The sequence below is a fragment of the Sinohyriopsis cumingii genome, chromosome 9 (genome assembly GCF_028554795.1).
Source record: "Sinohyriopsis cumingii isolate HCF-2022 chromosome 9, ASM2855479v2, whole genome shotgun sequence".
Taxonomy (NCBI): Eukaryota; Metazoa; Mollusca; class Bivalvia; order Unionida; family Unionidae; genus Sinohyriopsis; species Sinohyriopsis cumingii.
The window spans coordinates 30,124,455-30,145,549 of record NC_142969.1 but is presented as its reverse complement, the minus strand read 5'-3'; the positions used below and the strand labels follow the sequence as shown (position 1 = coordinate 30,145,549).

At 35.0% G+C, this 21,095-nt stretch overlaps 1 protein-coding gene across 1 annotated transcript in view; it reads left to right on the top strand.

Moving 5' to 3' along the window:
- Positions 1 to 13,423, top strand: part of LOC149791481 (MAM and LDL-receptor class A domain-containing protein 1-like) — a 32,047-nt gene extending 18,624 nt beyond the window's left edge. The window contains exons 9-11 of the mRNA XM_089970023.1: positions 326 to 394; positions 3,876 to 3,960; positions 8,909 to 13,423. Coding sequence (XP_089826149.1) covers positions 326 to 394; positions 3,876 to 3,960; positions 8,909 to 9,416 — 662 coding nt within the window. The 3' untranslated portion in view covers positions 9,417 to 13,423. The remainder of the gene's footprint in view (positions 1 to 325; positions 395 to 3,875; positions 3,961 to 8,908) is intronic.
- The last annotated feature ends 7,672 nt before the right edge of the window (positions 13,424 to 21,095 follow it).

The following is a 21,095-nucleotide window of genomic DNA, read 5'->3' as shown; positions in this document are numbered from 1 at the left end:
TCTTCGAATTTGAATTATCTATATAATTGCATAGATTGACATAATAACCGATAACTTGCACATAATTGTTTTCATTTTTCCCACAAAGATACTCTCAATGTTCAAGGTAAACCTTCTGAATGATCATTGAAGATGGAAAAGGAAGGAAATTAGAGATGGGAATGAAATGGAAGAAATAATGAAAGAGAAAAATGAACATGGGAAATTTATCAATAAATAATTTGAAACTTTAAATGAACTTGAAAAAAAAACAGTTTGGTTTATATAATAGTGAAATCTAAATCGGCAAAATAAACTATATTATGCATATTATATTTCTTTTAAGATCGGACAAATGAGCATGAATGGAAAAATAGTGGATTGCAGATAAAGGAAGAAGAAAGTAGCAGCCAAGGTAAAATGTATCAGTCAATTATTTGACGCAGTCATGAATTTAAAGCGTATTCCAAAAATTAATTATAAATTCCACAATATCTCGTCTCGCATTAATATCAGTTATAATTTAAATAATTTAATGGAAACTCTGATTTTTGTGTATATGAATAGTTTTGTTAATCTAGCTAGAAGTTTCCTGTTCTCATAATATATTATCTCACAGGAACGTGTTTCATGCGTTAGATCTTAATTTTGGGAATTCGTATTTTGCACGTTACATTGGTACTTCAGAGTTTGATACTCTAAATTCGTTTTTCCACGTGGAACTCTATGACATAGCATGCATTAGTCCCATCCCATAAATCAATAAAGAATTTATATCCATTTCCGAAACTTCTTACTCGGAGAGTACAAATCGGAGAAATATAAAACTTTTCAGTTTGGGAAATAATTCATGTTTAATTTATGTATCCATTCTTCATCTCGGCATGAACGCACACTATTAAGGAGGAATACAATAAATGTGTAATAGGTTATAGTAAATAATAAGAGGGACAAAAACTCAGACAGCATCGAACGATATGTATTGTGAACACTTCTGTTTTTGTGACTACTTCTGTTTATTTTGTTTGCTTTTTCATTTCCGAAAATTTGCATTTTTTCATGTCCTTAAACGTGAAAGTGTTTCATGCGTTAGATCTTAACTTTGGGAATTCGTATTTTGTACATTACATTAATACTTCAGAGTTTGATGCTCTAAATTAGTTTCTCCACGTGGATCTCTATGACATAGCATGCATGTTGCTTCAAACAAGAATCCTGATTTGCGCGGTCTTTAAATTAGTAGTTTTCCTGTAACATTCGGAGTGTTCTTAGTTCCGTGTTTCTTATAATATAAATATTTTGATTAAACATACAATTTCGTTTATGTCTTTTACATTTTTAGGTCTGTATCTCTCTTTTCAAGAAACTTTACATATTATGGACAGCACTCTTACGTTAATAGATCTATTAGTTCCGTCAAGATACGTTTACTTGCCCATGTCCTTTTTGCGCGTTATAAGTGTAATAGTGCAGAATCACTATTTAATTAAATATTCCGGCAGAATTTTGGATGACCATCCTGATCTTGCAAATTAAATCTTATTTGTATCCACAGTTAAAGAACATAGTTAATAAGTCAGCATGAAAACGTTACAAGTCGCAGAGATGCAATGTATTCTTAGTCACTTGATATTTATTTCTGTAATGTATCACTAAAGCTTGCAATACTTTAGAAATATCAGACACACTTAGAAACGAAAATGTGGCTGTATATTCATAGAGTACAAAGAAAGCTTACAGTTTGACAATAACTATGCAACTACGTGTATACAGTTATGACACAAAAACGAACGAAAATAAAGTATAATGCCCAAAATATGTACATGTAATAAGCTTTTGTTTCCGGAACCTATCCCATCTCTCTCCCCTCTCCAACATTTGCCAAAGGTTACCTATCAAACAATTCATAAGATGTACACGATTGTTATCGCATAACGATCAATATATTTCGATACGTGTAAGTGAAATTGTAACAACATGATTTAGAGTGGACGCCCAGTTTATGGGGTCAAAATGACATGTCGCAAAAGGTAGTATAATTCAATCAATCGCGCGTAGCTCTGACAAATCATCGGCATAAGAGGGTCTCTCAATCAGAATGTAATTCTTGGAAACACTCAAGACTGTTAAGGCGTGGCAATAAGAAAGACAAAGAGAGAAAGTAGACGAACACAGAAGTATGACTCTAAGTGTAGAAAACACACACAAACACACGCGCGCATACACGCACGCACACACGCACACACGAGTAATAACTGATGATTAAATGACGAAATTCTTACGTGCAGCTGAACTAATATTTTTTTTTTCATCTTTCTATTGCTATATTGTAAAAATGCTTCTCAGCAATTGATGATATATAATTATATATTATATAATGGTATTCAAAGGAAAGCACCACCCAGAATTGAAACAATCTACTGCTCAATTATAGATTGTAATGCTTATTTTTCAGACCCTAATTTTGAAGAAATGTGTTGCATAAATCCTTTGAATATTTTCTATCTCATCTAAACTCTTAAGAAAACATGATGTCCAAATAAATGTAACACGTCTGTGTTCATACTATAGTACTTGAGAATTACCAATTAAGTTTAGACTTCAACCTCTGACATGGCATAATCTAAAGAGGGAATATTTCCCAAACTCCACCCAACGCAAAATTGCATCCAGTGAATACATTCGCTCATATTCCATGCAGGAGAACTCAATATTAGCAATGAACAGGCAAAGCCTAAATATACATCGACGATGATTTGTAGATAGATTTTCATTTCCTAATTTGTCGCATGAATGCAAAATGAAAAATTATATATAACAGTTTGCTGAATAAATTTCAAGACAAACACGATTTTTTTAAAATAAATATAATTCTCATCATTAGTGATACATTAAATGAAACGATTATAAAATCTTTAGTACCTTTTTTGTATCAAATTCTTTTAAAACGTATCCAGAGATAGGGTTAACATATAAAAAATAGGAGGTGTGACTAATGTCAGTTATAATTTCCACTGAAAGAGAAGGATAACAGCAAATACATGCTTTAATCAAAGGTTTTGAACTAACTAAAATACCGATATTAAATCTGAAAGTTATGCTCATTAATTGAAATTTGCGTCAAGGCTTTTAAACTTTGCTAAACGGTGTTATGGTATATCTTCGCATAATTATTTTTCATTATATTTTCTGTAAATGTCTATTTCAAACACCATCAAAGGTCAACTTTCCGAAAACGATTGTGTAAACAGGTCCATGCATTTCTTTTAGACATTAGTAATTCTTATCGCAGATAGCCACGGGCTAGAAAGGAGCATGGCAAATGTGCGCCTTTGGCTTGCGACGAGATCGGCATAAAAAGTCAACAACATAAGCCAGACTGGATGGCGGATCGTGAGCATGAACGCCTCGACCCTTCCAAACCTAAAAGAAGTGAAAACAAAATATAATATAGGTTTATAGATAATTGCATACTAATTAAATACTAAAGAGTATTTACTCAGTGTTTGTCAAGGACTTGGTCAAAGATATGTAGCTTTTGTACTGTCTGTAAAATACTTTAGAAAATGAAGCATTAAGTACGTCTTTTTTGTCTCACTATATAGACTAAGTCAGCTGGAAAACCTTAATTTATTCACAATGGTATTGTAGGTTCAACAATTGAGAAAATTATATTATTATTTTCTCTTCCCTCCCCCCACCTCTACTCCAGATTGTCTACCCCTCCCCCAGAAATAAAATAATACAAGATTAAAAGTCAACATGAAAACATTTTCATGGGTTGCTTGAGGAAAGTTTGTTCACCTCCCAGTATTATGCACTGAAACAATACGTTCGGAAAGTGAGCTGTGACGTAAACAAGCAATTTGTTTTATTTTGCGTTGTTTCCATTTCAGTTTCAGTGGGTGGCCTCACTGGTATAATCATTGGGTGTATTGTCGTCTCCGGAGCAGCATCACTGGTAGCTGTATATGTGTACAGGTATACCTTCACCGCGTACAATTAGCCACATAAGACAAACACAATATATATTAAAGATGTACTTATATCCTGTAAACTTTCCAGTTAATGCATTGACTCAGTTGAATTTCAGTTACAAGAAGCTATAACAATGAGACAACAATCCCAACCATACAATCCCAAAAATTTGCTGTGACTCGCAGATTATGGACGAATGCAGTTACTATTATTTGTGTTACTACGAAAAAGAAGGAATAAATCATGACGCTTCGATTAGAGGCTTTTGCATTATTAGTGAAGTGATGTGGCAATATACAAATATTCTGACACGAATAATTCGAAGAAACCTTTCATAAATGCACATGAGACTGCATCATAATTTGTATTGGAATGACTTCAGTATTACGTAAATTTCGGAAATGTACCGATTAAAATAAATTTGAAGTTACTAAACAACAAATATAACAATCTTAGATTTATTTATATATTAAGTTCAAGAGCTTAGCGCCAGCATAGATCAAATTAGGTCTAGCTGAAGCTAGATTATGCCTGATTGCACTAAACATCCCAATCCACGAGCTCCTGATATTTGGCGAAAAGTCATTTTTGTTTGTTTAGAAAGTCTAGTTTTTACTTGTTTTATATATTTGGTTCTCTTGCCGTTTAATAAAAAACACATTTAAATGAGACATGTTAAGGGACTCACTGAAATCAAGGGCCAAGTATTTGAAAGAAATGCTCCACATTCTTAAAGAAGATATTTGTGCAAATATTACGGAAAAACTGCGTGTTAGTTACATTTAAGCGTTTGCAAGGAAATTATTAGAACACTTGTTACCTTGTGCATGATTACACATAAGAAAACATATTTTCGTATGTTTTTGAACATGTTTCAGAAACTCACTCTCACCAGAACTTAAGCACGAAGATAATCAATATTTTTCAGATGCTGTATAATATAGAAATAGGTTGAAAAAAGTGTTGAAGTAAAGAGGATAGTTTTTATACAATTTTCATGTGATCACGCAATAGTTTAAAAGTAATCTCGTTCTTTTGCACACCTCATTATCTAAATGTAAATACTGAAACAAAAGTCTACAAATTCCAATATTCAGAAACATGCATGGATCTTCGCTTGTATCTGTGTCATAATTAGTTTCCCAGAGTCAATGTCTCTTAAATATCTTCGACACTTATGATGTCTTGATTGAAAGTAATGTTGGAATTTACCGTTATCTTGGTTTATATGAGGAAAATTGTTCAACAATCATAATTATAATTTTAACTAACTAATTATTTATTTTTGGTTTGGTCGCTTTGATAATAAAAATAATAATAATGATAATAACAATAATAATGTATATAATGACTCTGTCTTTCGTGTAGGCTTATAATACTTTGATTACATATAAATTGCAATGAAAATCCCTCCGAAACCCGACCATTTTTGCAAGATATTATCTCCATACACACAAATTCAAAGCTGGTCCAATTTGGCTTTTGAAAGGAGGACCGCTTATTTTGATACCGTCTGTAGAAAAATGTCTACAAACAAACTACACTGCGCTTTTGGCTGTTTTTCTTTCTCGGATGTAACCTGGATGTTAGGTTAGGGAGTATGTCTTTTCTTTGAATATAAGTAACAATGTGAAAAGGAGGAGATTAAACACAAAAACAAGTGGGGCGTTTCACTGCACGCACAATGTATTATTCTAGTAGATGTTAACGGGTGGTTTGGCCCCAGCTCGCATTAGCATTTTCAGTGTAGCAAGGCCCCATCCTGCATCGCCTGTTGCTTGGAGATGGATCAGCAGCCTTTTAGATATATCACTGCAGCTCTTGGCTATTAGGTGTGGTTAGGAGTTTATGGATATCAAATTAAGGGTTGTGGACCCCCCCCCCTTAATAGGTCTGGGTAGAAGGTTAGGTTGGTGTTGAGCAAAATTACCGTTGAGGATCTATGACACCCATCTGAAAATGTCCTAGGCCATAGGGTGTACCTAAGCCTCCATCTGTTCTCGAGCCTGCAGACGCTTTTTAGGATGACACAAAGAGGCAGACCCTGCCGACGCGGTCCTTGACATGGGCTACCACAAGGACATAGGTATTATGCAAGTCCATCATTTCGCTGTGTATCAACTGCAACGCTGTTAACGTCTATTATCCGGACTAAAGCACCAGCAACCATGCATGATCAGGCTATGTATCCTACAGCTGTACAACTGAAATGAATGCGGCAGAGCTCCTGGCCTTTGAGCCACTGGTGCCTGTCCATCTGCTTTGCGAGATCCCTCACGAAATCCTGCATTTCACGCTGATTAACCAGGATGAGTCTCCACAGCGATGCGCTCACCATTGGCATCAACATCCGCGACCGCCCCTTTTTTGGCTAACGTATTATAATTGATGGCGCGAGCACACTAGTCATGAACGCACCAACGCGATCGATCTGGGTAAGGGTGTCGCCTACAGGCGGCTTACATACCGAGTGAATTACGGTAATGACTTTACTGACATCTTCCGACCTGTCAAAATATGAGTCTGGACATGTACTCTAACATTGAAGACAGTGGCCTCGCAGTCTTAAGCGTCACTAAGAAGACAGCTTTTAAAGAGTGACTTCCAGCTTTGGCCGCCCAGTGTGCGTTGAAGATACTTTATTCGACGCATTATACAGGCGACTAAAAGCTCCCAACCTTACGCGTGGGTCGTGCTCAACAAGAAAGATGAACAAAGAAAAGGTTTTAGACAGGGCACTCAAGAGGGTGATCCACTCCCTTGTCGCTAACTTAACCATGGGATTCGGTCTCAATCTTGTTCATATTAGAGATTACAGTGGAGGAGCATATTATATGGCCTCTTTTCAGGACGTATATGATCATACCCTCGACATTGGGACCCACGTGCTACGCGAACTGCAGTGCTGGCCGTGTGTGCCCGTGACCTCACCGAAATATTTTGGTAAACCAACTGATCAGGACACATTCAGCGAGATTATGTTGTATCTTACTCCATGCTGTAGGTAGATTTCAATGCGGATGCAAGAAAACCACATTAAAAATTGAGTCCATTTAACAACGAGGTTACTGCGCAGTTACGTCATTGATAACGAGATTAGTAAAGACTTTCCACGATCACGTACTCGACATGACCATCCTAGATAGAGCTCGCTGTAGCAACGACTATGCTGGCATCACAATGCCGATGTTTGCGATGGACTCCATAGACCATGCCGGCGATATCCAATACAATGTAATACTTGTGACATAGCAACTCGTTTGATAGATCGCAGGTCGGCGTGTGCAACAAGCGGGCCGAAATAATCGGCCCAAAATTGTTAAGTGGTAGGTTGTCCGCCAAGTCGCAGTCGCAAATGCGTACGCCGACGATAAACACACTGGGGTGAAAAATTAAGTAGATGAACAGGACGCGGCCAAAATGAAGTATGCCAATGATACTGATGCTGGTCCAAAGCAATCCACAATCGATCGGTTGGTCGAAATTAATATATGTAATGCCGTATAAAAAGTAGCTCTCCGGGTAGCCTAGGGTTTTCATATTATGGCCGGCAATCAAGAGAACGATCTTGCAGCCAAGATGGTAACCACGATGAGGCGAGAAAGCTGCTGAATCATTTATATGATACGTAACAGTTGGGCGCTGCCAGTCAGAAACAATGACACGGTTAAAACCAGAGGCCTGCGACATAGTCGATATCTTGGGTATTGACAAAAAGAAAATTATGTCCATAGCTGACCCAATATACATTCAAGTTGCAGTGACCAAATCATATGTCAAGCTTTCCAAAAACAATCTGGACGGTGCAAAGTTGCCTCTCATACTTCCCAAAATATTAACTAAGAAAAAATAGTGGCCTACGTGGATCCTTGTGATTCACAAGACGTGTCAACAAAGGCATATATTAATGTTGATCAGTAAGTCGCATGGATGAAGAAGCATATACCTTTGTAACAAAAGGGCTATTGTTAGGATGACCAAAACTGGTAATACCCTGTGGGAACCACTTACCATGAACAGAGCAGAATAGTGGGCAAAGGGAGCATGTTGGTCTAAAAGACGCTGTTACAAAAGCATAAGTGGACAGGGAATGAATCATAGCTTCACTGGGTGATATAGCCGCTCCAATAAATATGAACGCAAATAAATTATTGGCCTTGTGAAACCACATAGATCTGGTTGATTCTACAGGAAATCCTAGAATATCAAACGTGAGCTGTTCATTCTGTTTGTTGCTAGATGTCTCCGTTTTTCAGAAGCTTCAGAAGCTTCGGCCGTTCAAAGTATTCTTGCACGCGTAGTGCTTCAGTTGTCGCCAGATTGCAGTTTCTGGCTGAGTCACCGTTGTTTCCTCATGAAATATATTGCCCGCACAAGAACGCAGTGAATTTTAGTCGTGATTGGGAAACGCCGAATAGTTCTCGAAGGTCTGGATGTGAGGACATTCTTAGAAAGTGTTACGAAATGATGTGATGAATATTGCCTTATGTCAACGTTATTTGCGTAATATATGAATTGATTAAACTTTTGTCAATATGGGAAGCTGAAAATGTTTTGATATAGCGACAACGAATAATCGATCAACATTCGTTGACGATGATTTTCATATTGGCTGAACATAATTGATCGCACTACTCATCTGTCATAACTTCATTTTACAATCGAATTGATTATATATGCTGCATGAACTCTCGTAAACAAACTAAAAAGTTTAGTCAGGCTAAATATGTGGCATTTATTGATTTATTGCAAGATTTGAGTCGTTTTGAAAACCAAAAGTATCCTTCACTGCAAAGACGAAGAAGTCATAGTCATATTTTACAAGAATGCACAAATTATATTGTATATATTGATAATATATTTCCATGCTACGTGATTTCACAAACTGTCCAATTATTCTTCTTATTAAACTATATACTGTAGATTTACCTTTATTAATTTTTTTCCGCAGAAGAAGACAGGCTTCTGCCACTAGGACAAAGACTCATAGGAAAAGTACACTTACAAAAAGGGTCACATCTTCCGTAGAAAAAAACGAAAAATGCAACCCCAAGTCCGAATCTGTATATTACAATGTACAAGCAGAGTACACCACAGTTGAAAAGAAGCGAATGCGACATAACCACAATCAACACATATCTGGTTCAGACGATATAAGTGTCTATTCTTTGGCTGGTTCACTGCCAGACAACAATTGTAGTTACGTATTGCATGCAGCAGAAAGCGATGACCTAAATCACAAAGAGGTCAACACAGAAAACAACTACCAGTACGACACTATGAATGAACCAAGGAAAGCAGTGTATGACAACACATACAACCACACAAATGAGTTTCAAGATAATACCTATGCTAGCACTATCCCAAGTGCCATACAACCATTGGATGAAACGTACAGTCACCTGGAATGTAAGAATCCTCTGGATAATATATATACTAACACTAATTTTACGGACTAAAGTACGTACAACACATCTATCAAGTCTTCAGATCAAGATTTTGATCACACTTATAATAATAATACATGTTCTATCGTTGATGAGGATGCTTATTTTATAACCCACACTACGATAAAAGATGCAGACGACATTCACCATCACACTTTGTAAATCGATGAAAGGAAATAAAGTTATTTCTTAAGGGCAGTGACACAATCAGTTGTTTAGATTGATTTGCTCTTTGTAACATTTAAAAGAATTAAAAAACAAATACGCCAAGATAAAAAGAATGCCCAACTACATTTGCTCTAACATAGTTGAACTCAGAGAGTCTGAACCATAAGTAGATTTTTGATTAGGACCTGCAGATCTGGTCCGTATGATAAAACGTTTCGTGGTGTACATGAATTCTGCCCTTCTGAAATCAACTGCCATAACGTTCAAACAGTATTGATTCGAGATTTATACACAACAAGAATTATTATGAGTGTGAATTCGGCACTTATGAATATTCCAGTGGAAGGATTATTCGCGAAAACATCTGATCGACCTCTAAATAACGTTATCTGCATTTGACCCCAGTTTCAAGAGTGAAGCCGTGACCTAATTACGTGATGCATCAGCCATGACGATAGTGAAATGAACGTTAGGTCTCACTGGACAGTTTGGTGAATATTCATCAGACAATGACCTAGTGCAGAAAAATGAGAATAATTTTACACTGAAGATACAAATAAAAAGAAACTAATGATTTTTGTAGAAAGCATACATGTGAGATTTTGACTGAGGCAATCAGGTTACTTCGTAATGCACATAGTGGTTTTTATACTGAACCAAATCTGCCACCTACCACTCTTTTGTACATTCATTTTTGACATGAAGGAGCTATTTTGAATATTTTCATGTGACAAGGCAGCTAAAAGAATCAGTATGTGACTTATGCATGAAATCAAGTACACTAGTACACTAACAAATTAGCCTATTTTTCATCACCCCTCAGCCGTCTAGATTTTTAGATATTTACCTCTGTAGCAGACACATGTAAATACGTAAGCCAAGTAGGATGCTCATTTGCAGCCCAAGTTACGCATTTGATCTCCAATGCTCGTCTAACTGTGAAAGGCAGTCACCAACAAGCCAACCCATTTCTAAGCCTAACTCAACGTAAATCTCAACCATATTACAGATTTAGCTTATGTGTGAATTTATAAATGCAAGGCTTGTGATAATTAGGTTCATGCCTTCTACCTTAAAAATTAGGGAGGTGTCAAAATACGAAAATATCAAGTGAGAACTTTGATACGGCACGTGCCGTCATCACAACGATATGTCTTTTTGTTTACATTTTCTATTTGCTCGTTTTCTCTTACAAATTGACATGGATAGCGATGGAAAACATAAACGAATGTAAAGATGTTTCATGTTCCGTCAGTGGATGTTCAAATTAATCGTCGCAAACACAATTTCTGGAATAAATCAATCTGTGAAATAAACAAACAAGTTGATGAAGACTGTGCGCTTTAGAGTTTGGTTAAATTTCGGTCTCTTCCGCCACATGATTATGCCATATTATAATTCATTTTGATTATAATCTTAGCAGATAAATTGAAATTAACATAAATATTACTTCCCAGAAAAATAATCAGAGGTTGTTGCCCGGATTCACACCACATTTATGATTGATTGTGATGAAACATTTATTCAGACGCCAAGTCGCAAAATTATTGGTGAGACCTAAAACAATTATAAATCTCACAATACTTCCAAATGAATGATAGGAATATCTCCACATGAGGACATTTTTTTATTCTAAAAGAATGTGGAAGACGGACAAGTGATAAAATCATAGTGAGGATTCAGCAGGACTAATACATTTTTAAACTCAATAGTCTTTCTTGCTATGAAGAAATTGTTGTCATATATTCCATGCCCAAAAATCTCATGCTGCTTCTTATGAGTTCATTAGTTTTTCATATGGCTAAAGGTGAAACATAAAATGACACATTAATATCATTAGCATCATAACGTGATTAAAATATTGCAACCATTAAAATGCTGCAATTCATAATGTCACATTTGCATAAATATTGTCAAAGTCTTGATGACAAATATAAGCGATCTTCTTCAATATCATCAATATGCATGACATCATTTTTCTGCATTTATGTATGCAGTCTTGTAGTTGTTGATGTTTTTTCATTGATATGAAAATTATTAACGTTTTGTTGTAATAACAAGATAACTGCTTAAAAGACTGTAGGTGTTGCTGATGTATTGATTTCATGACTGTAGAGTGTAAAGACATGAATCTTGTTGACGTTTTGGGTGTAATTATATATTAAATGTTAATATGTTTTGGTTGGAGAGTAATGGTAAAGAAAATGTGGTGCCGAAAATCTCGTATGTTAAAAATTGCCAAAATTTGTAACTTTTAAATTCAGAAATATACAGTGTCATGAGAATACCAATTTAAACGAATTGTCTAGAGAGTCGTATTATGCTTAGGACATTTTGTATTACAGATTAATCATAGCCTTGCGTTACTTGTATACAATCCATGCCAAGAGAAATAACTAACATGTCTGCGGCATCATGAGCAAATGCTAGATATCACTGTAAACTGCTACACTGTAGGCATCCTAGCGATATGACTGAAAATGTTTTTAAAGCTACGTTAAAAATTCAAAAACCACAACCACACTTACGCACACACACACACACACACACAGATATATATATATATATATATATATATATATATATATATATATATATATATATATATATATATATATATATATATATACGCACATTCGCTAGTGATAATGAATGAAAAATGATTCTAAGTAGAAAATAGTTAAGGAATAGTTAATAATGAAATATCGGTTTTTGTTTGAAATAATGAATTTCCTGTTACTCGTGCACATGTCCATAATAACTATAAGGAAATTAATCCATTCATTGTAACAATTGCCCATTTAGTTACATCAATGACCATTATATCTCTGTATCTCTCTAAGCTAAGTTTGCTGCATTTAGATCAACATACAGACATGTACATACACTTGAAGAGGTGTAAACGAATGTAACAAGAGATTTATGAGTGCGTATAAGAATCAATTTTCATTTTTTTAAAGCGAATTTTCTTCTTTAATTATCTGAATTACACGCAGTAATTTAAAGTCTGGAAATCTGAATTTGATTTGTCACAGGACACCACTGTGCTTCTCTGAAAAATAAAATAGTGTTTTGAAATTATATCTTCCTGGGTATATACATTTCGGTACCATTCATTTGTCCTTCAAAGATCGTGATGAGTAATAACTGTATGCTCATATTACTATAAAAAATAATATTAATACAAAACACCGATGAAAGTAAACTAAATAAAACAAATAAATCAAATGGTATTACCGCCATTTTAAACTGATATTTCATTAGAAATTTATATTAAAGGGTGATCATTATATGACTCACGCAACTAATTACTGATTTAATTATATTTTATCAAGTAAGATGAAATAGAATTTTCAAACACAAGACTATCTCTACAAGAAAATCATTTATCTCATGATGCAGATTGTTTATCTACAAATATAATACGGCTAAAAGAAAACTAAGAATTGTTTTAATGTTTTTTTTTTCTCGTTTTTTTTCTTTCAAAACAGCAACATCACAAAATCCCTTAAGTATACGCTCTCTCCCTGTCAGTTTATACCGCATTTCCATCCCTATTTCCGAATTTAGAAACAATAAGCTTAAATGATATTTAAATATGCGTTAAACTTAGTCATTCAATCAATTAATTATCATTTATAACTAGACTGTCGGCAAGGAACCCCAAACATTTTTATCACATTAGCGTTTCGAACAAAACGGATGTGTTCAATGTAAACAACGAACCTACTCAAGTTCATTACCCGGCTTCAAGAAAAGTCTTGAGAATGAAATTGAAAAGGTTCGTGATATATATATATATATATATATATATATATATATATATATATATATATATATATATATATATATATATATATATATATATATATATATATAATTTATGAATAAATAGTGATAAACAGTTGTATTAATACTTTTATTATGTATAATGCACATTTTATCAAAGATAATGTTATATTTATTTATGTGCATTATACATAATACAAATATTAATAAAACTGTTTATCCCTGTTTATTCATTTTTTATATAGCTATAAATAGAGATATATGTACTGCATATGCAGATTTCCATGTAAATTATTCGTTAAAGAATTATAGGTTACTGCATTTGTATGGGAAAATATGAACGAGTTTTTGGGATGTAAATACCGCACGGCCTTGGGAGTGCAATATGTCCATCCGACAAAACCAGCTCATATTTTCCCATACAAATACAATAACCTTTTAATTATATGCTCATTTTCTTATTCTACCTAATACTTAATTATATTAACAAAATAAAATTTAATCAACCAAAACGTAAAGCCGCTATTACGCGAGTGTACATGATTTGTTTGCAAATCAAAAGTGCTGGGTCTGCGTCCATTGTTTCTTTACAATATAAAGTAGTTCCTTTATGCACGTGAATGTAATATGAAGGTGTGCAATATCGTAAAATACTGAACGATCCTGACAATGTAAAGTTAACGGAGGAAAAATATGAGCATATAATAATAAAACATTTAGGATAAAAATGTAAGCTATGACGTCATCTTTTTATGTCATATTGTTTATTTATCACATCGTAGATATAGTTTTCCTATAGTAGGTGCAGTTACATATTTTTGATATTGCCACATGTTAACATATCACTTTATGTGATTCTGATTGGTCCAAATAAGGCCATGAAATTATTGTTCAGTATTCTCTTTACTGATTGGCTGGGATCGTGGGAAAACGTTTTTAACCCCGCCTTCTTGAATGTTTGGTTTTGAATGAACTTTTTTTGGCGGCCATTTTTGAACGCAACTCGCGAAAGGAAATTGAGGAAAAATTATCTCCGCTGTCTGAATATGGATATGTTAAACGCACAGGAGTTTGTTATGTCATGTATAACAATATCATAATGAGAAACATCCCGTAAATACAATACAAGGACAGCAATAATATGTAAACTGAGGGTATTGCTTATTTAATGGTGTGGTGGGGAGAGGGAGCAATATATCTGTAACATAGATATAGAATCCAACATATATACGAGCGTGGTTAACTTACATAAATAAATAAACTCACATCTGTTCACAGAAGAATTTGGACATATATGGGTCTCCTAACTGACAGAACTTTATCCAGCCTCAGCATCTTTACGCAGTATATATATGGGATGCAAATGCGACTCAAAAATAAATTTGTTTACCTCTTTTGTACAATCTATTATTCCAATCAAATACTGTAAATATCCGGTCACAAATGCATTGCAGTAAATGTGGGAATTTCTGCATCCAGTAATTCTAATTCACATACAAATCGCAACAATGTAACGTTTAGTTCTGCAAGTGACATTTTAAGCTAAACATGTACTCTAGGCCTATTGTTTACCGCATCAATGTGGCATCACATAGCATTAATCATTCTGTTTTGAAAAATGATTTTGTCGTTATAAAATGTACTGTTTATTCGGATGGAAGCTTTTTCTTTGATTTATAGCTTATAAAAATTTACAATCTACTTTTACTAGTTCAACTTTGTTTGGGACTATAATTCATGCACAACAAATGAAAAGTGTACCGTCTGTCAGTATGAACGAAATTTTTTGTTCTTCTTTCTATCTAAATAATTTTCACTGAAATAAAAATATGCATTATGCGATAAAAATAATCACAAATGGGTAATGACTTAATATTAAATTTACGAAACTCGTTGAATGATGTCCAGCTTTTTCTCGCCAAGGCCCGCAAAAGCAGGACGTTATTCAAATCGTTTCATAAATACAATATTAAATCGTTACCCATTTGAGATCCTCTATATCACTGATCATTATATATATATATATATATATATATATATATATATATATATATATATATATATATATATATATATATATATCCCTTGCTATGAGGTCTTCTTCTTGATACAAAGTCTGGAGCTTGATCAAATGGAAATCATGTTTTATATTGGATGAATGGACCATAATACTACATATATATTTGCAAATTAATAATAATAATACTAATGCTAATAATAATAATAATAATAATAATAATAATAATAATAATACAATTATTATTATTATTATTATTATTATTATTATTATTATTATTAAACAGTTAACAAACTTGAAATCTATAGCGGCCTATCGGAGAATTACGTTGCATAAATGCATGCCATAAAGATACACACAGTGACTGCATAAACTGTATGCATCTAAATGTATTAAAAACTAATATAGTCATACAACTAGTAGAAAATGTATTTATGTCTTTATGTCACATACAACACTGTAACCTTTAAATTTTATATTGATTCTCCTACATCCATATAATAACTGTTAATATACGGGGAAAATAAACGTATTATAATCCGTCTTGTCAAATGTTAATGCATGCGTATAAGTGTGTTATTGTGTGGGTGGGTGTGGGTGTGTGGGTGGGTGTGTGGGTGGGTGGGTATGTGATTTGGATTTTTAACGTAGCTTTAAACCTTTTTCAGCCATATCGCTACGATGAGGGCAGTGTTGCAGTTTATAGTGATGTCTAGCACAAGGGCATCATGCCGCAGACATGTAGCATCATGTTCCACCCAGTCACATTATCCTTACATCATGCCGACAAGCCCTAGCACTAACCTTTTAATGCTGAACATCAAGCGAGACAGCTGCTAGTATACGTACCATTATTATGAGTCTTTGGTATGATTCGGGCGGGGTTTGAATCCGCGACCTACCGCATCCGAGGCGGGCGCTGTAACCGTTTGGGCCACGGGAGCGGTGCATGTTAGGTCAGCAAGGTGTAGGCGGGTAACTTGATATAAGACATAAGGATAAAATACAGAAAATATTGGGCGAAATAATTTTCATATTGTTTTCATAGCTATATTTTCATTTTCCCACCCGACACTCGACCACCCCCGTCCCCAAATAAAAACAAAACAAAAGAAAAAAGATATAAAAAAGAAACAATGTAAAAAAGCACGTCTACCCCCCATCAAAACAACAAAACAAACAAGCACTGTGTTAGGTAGAACAAACTAAACAGAAACTATGTTATATTTCAGACATATAAATTAACTTTTTCGGAAGTTTATATCATTACTTCCTTGGTAGCAACTATAAACGTGCAATGTTACATCGCAGAATCATTCTTTATTTTCAGAACGGGTACAATATTTTACGAAATGACCAAACTGTAATTTACCTGGACGGATTAGGTCAACTTAATCATACCTCTCTCTTGTGTTGATATTTGTATAATCAGGTTAGGAACCTTAGGTGAATTTACGAAAATATGGTGGAGGTGTTGTGATGTGATGAAGAGAGAGTTTAATATCTAAGCTTCTATTCGGAAATCAAGCTTGGTATATGAAAAGGAGATATTATATCACATGCTACCAACCTGTTCACGCGTTAAAATAACACGTTTTCTGTACCACACGAGTACATATATCTGGTATTAATGTAGGAAAATATATCCTCTAGGTACTTAACTTAGAAGAACGATATCTGCATTTTTCTGGGAACACAATTTGGGATAAAGATTATAATCCGCCCGAAAATATTTTCATTTATTTTCATAGTGTTGTGGGTGTTACCATGTAACAAAAGCAAATGCTTCTATTTCTAAGTATTTTTTTAATATTATGTATGTATTAATACGTATTAACTTGAAATATCAAATTCAAATTAGAGTAATGGACGCTTACTAGAAGACCGAATATGTTGCTGAGAAAAACAAATATTGCATAAGTAGGTTTATAAATAGCTAGGTTGGCTTTTGACTTAATATGTTATTTCAGTACTTGCTATTTATAAACAAAACTTTTGTTTCCATTGTTTTCTCTAGCTTTGTTTATTTGTATATACTTTTTTCTGATGTTAACTTGTATAGGGCAACTTCGTCCAAAGTCTTATCTAACACGGATTGGTATTGCTCATGATTTCAATCGGACCCTGTTGTATATTTATATACATTGTATTCTGTAATATTTCAAGTTCAAAACATACACGGCGGATATATTGAATTTCATATCGACCCATTTGGATTTTCCTGTTCAGAGATCTGTGCATATAGCAGTTTCAAACACGGAAGTTTAGAGATAGGATACTATATCAGGAAAATAATGCGTTTGTTAACATTTGAAGGAAACCTTTTCCAAAGGGAATGACACATAACCTACTTATAAATATCTTAATGGGGTTGCGCTGATTGTACAAAAATGATCACGGTCGATATCTGTTTGCAATCATTCATAACGTTTGTAATTGCGTTACTACGCACCCTGATAAATACAATCAACCAATATATTATCTCTGAAACCGATATATATATCAACAAAAACAGCCATTCTCTCTGATTATTTGTCCCTCAGTCTGTCTGCCTGTCTGTAGTATGCGAATACTACCCACGCATAGTAAAAGGAAACTCTGTTTTAACATTGCTGTGTATATCATGAGTTTTACTTGTTTGGACCCATTTGGCTAGAGGGGTGGGGTGGGGAAGGCAATGGAAATTTTGCATGTGTGCGATTAAAGACATTTTATATTTATCTGTTCATTTCTTTCATTCATTTTGATTTATTTGCTGCCATAAAATTTTAGTTTACAGGTTTGAGCTCCCATAATATGATGACGAATTATTTAGTGACCATTTGTTGGATGTAAAATCTTCACTTAATGCTATGCATGATTTTTAAGAAATCTTTAACACCGATGTAATTGCTCATGCCATAACCATTCTTGGTCCATCCAAGTAGATTTTAAAACACCAGGGATGATAGAAATGCTAGCAAATTAACATTTTCATAGGTTTTAACGAGTGTATTAGTGTTGCAAACATGCACGGCATACGCGCATACACCGATATATAAATACTGCGTCATACTACATATACTAAGTATATATATATATATATATATATATATATATATATATATATATATATATATATATATATATATATATATATATATACTCACCTTGCACATATCTTTTGATGATTATGTGACGATTTTAATAAAATTCATATGCAGTTTATGATGGCCATTTGAAATAAGTTGCTTTGAAGACTTTGTTGTATGCAGATGCCTCTTACAAAGTAAAATATCAAAGATGATAGTTAAAAAAATTTTAAAGACCAACGTAACACAATGTCACCCTGATCAAAGAACGTTTAAAGTAGGGACTATAATACGCAGCATATAACATCAGTAGTATGGTGGGGCCATAAGGCGACAATGGAAATTAACATTACAGAACCCCGTGGGCCTGGATATCGACAAGATTTATAACGACAATGGGAATTAGCATTACAAGACCTCTTGGGCCTGTATAGCGACAAGACTTTGAAGTACACCCTGGGCCTGTATAGCGACAAGGGAAATGGAACATGGGACTATTGAGTATGTATGGCGACAAGGAAAAGATAGCGTCTGACGTCACGGTAGGTGAGATTGGTAACACTGTATCAACTAGGGGAAGGTGACGTCACAGGACTGAGCAAAGAGTGGAGTGTACAGAGAGAACACAGACAAGAGACAAAAACTCATACAACATTAAAACATATTTTTGTAGGGTTAGGCAAGAAAGTAATTTATTTTCGAGACCAATAAGAGGCCCTGAAAAGGGCCTTTGGATTTATGTTAACATCCTTTCAGTAACATAGAGGACATAGCATTGGTCTTTTTCGTTTCCTCAAACTTTGTCTGACTTCTGGTCCATAGGTCATAACCCTCTTCAAACAGCCTTGTCTCTCCACATACATTCTTCTTTTCCAAACGCTTGTATCCGTCCTCCTGACAATGATCCACGATGATCTGACATACATGGGTAAGTACGTACGGAACATCATTGACGATACGAGAATAGAGGATTCTACGTCGGTCCACATGTTGGTGACGAGAACAGGTGAAGGAATGCAGTGAACTGCGGTTATTTATAAGGAAAGGGAGGATCGAAACGGATTGAGTTGGTTGACGAATCCAAACACGCGTTACAAAATTCAGTCACCACACGTCCAATCCTAAGAGAGCAGTCTGTGCCGTCGCATCCCATATACATTGGCGCTAGCGTTTGTGTGCAGTTAGTCCATGCGACACCGTTTTCGTTCATGAAGGAAACTCAAAAGACAATGAATGGGGGTGCACCGGTCGTGGAGACGAGAAGCGATGAAATAGCAGTGATACCCAAGTGTACACCGGCCTACTTCCAGAAGGGGCTAATGTTAATTGGGATTTTGTGGATTTTCTTGCCTCGCAAGAATTTGTTCCGGTACCAGTACCTTTGCCAGTACCTTCTCCTTCTTTAGCACTCACTGATCATTTCAAACAGAGAGAGAAAGAAGAATTGGAGAAATTTATGCAGAAGCAAAAGGAAGCAGAACAAGCTTTCTTCTTCAATAACTTCAAAAAAAAAGAAATAAGAAGAAAACGACAGCAAGAAGCATCAGCAAAGAAACAAAGGTGTGAAAGTCAAACAGTCACGGTACTTTTAGACATTTTAGCAGAGTTAAGAAATCTGAAACAAATGTATCAGGCTTCTTTTTTATGACCAAAGAGAATAAGACCTGACCGAGCTAAACAACCCAATCCTGTGCATACGCCTGTCGTACCACCTTTAGTGGTTTCTACCCAAACATCATCGACAGGAAGCAAACCAGTAGTAGGCCTTGGTCGTGGCAAAGGCTTAAGGCAGTTAAAGTTGATTTAAACCAACAAATACCCAACGGCCCTTTTCAGGGCCACCCACTTCTCTCGAAAAGAGATAGTATTTCAATTGCCAAGATCAATTAAAACACAAAAACCCTTTTTACCCTATTGTATGTATGAATGTACGAGTGCGTGAGTATAGGTTCTTAATCTAAAATCAAACCCAAGAGATACTTACGTTTTATGCCTGGTCTATTCTGATCCAATTCTTTAGAATCCAATTCACATCACAACATAACACTTTAAAAAGTACATAAGTTTCTTCTGTGTCTGTTTTCAGTGTCTCTATTTTTTAAATTTCTTCACTGGCACAGTTTTTTCCTCACTTGCTCTATGTCTTCTTTTCTTCTCCTGTTTCTCTTCCTGCACGTGTCTGGGTTGTTTCTTGGCGGAGGTACATTTTCTTCTTCCTGGCAATAACTCCTCTTTTCTTCTTGCTTATTTTGTTTCTTCTTTTGTCTCTTGTAGCCCCTGTTTTGCTTTTTTGACGGTCGGGACACTCTGAAGACTAATGTACTTTCTCCTTACAGATATAGCAAGTATCTTGACTTTTATCTCGAAAGGTGGGTGAGTAGTATGTCGGCTGGTCTGAAGAAACTTTTCTAATGCACCTCGCAAAGCTCTGATCAGATGTTCGATCTGTGTAGGCTCTTCCTTCGTTCTGCTCGGTTTGAGAGTGAAATGGATAGTGGAAGGGCAAGACACACACCCTTTATATACGCTGGTCTTTCATGGATATAAAGTGACCCATGGTGTTTAACAAGTAGTCATTTGACGTTTTGCAGTCAAGATGAAACGATCGCATCCATTCGTAAAGAAAGGAGAAGATAGTAAGAGGCA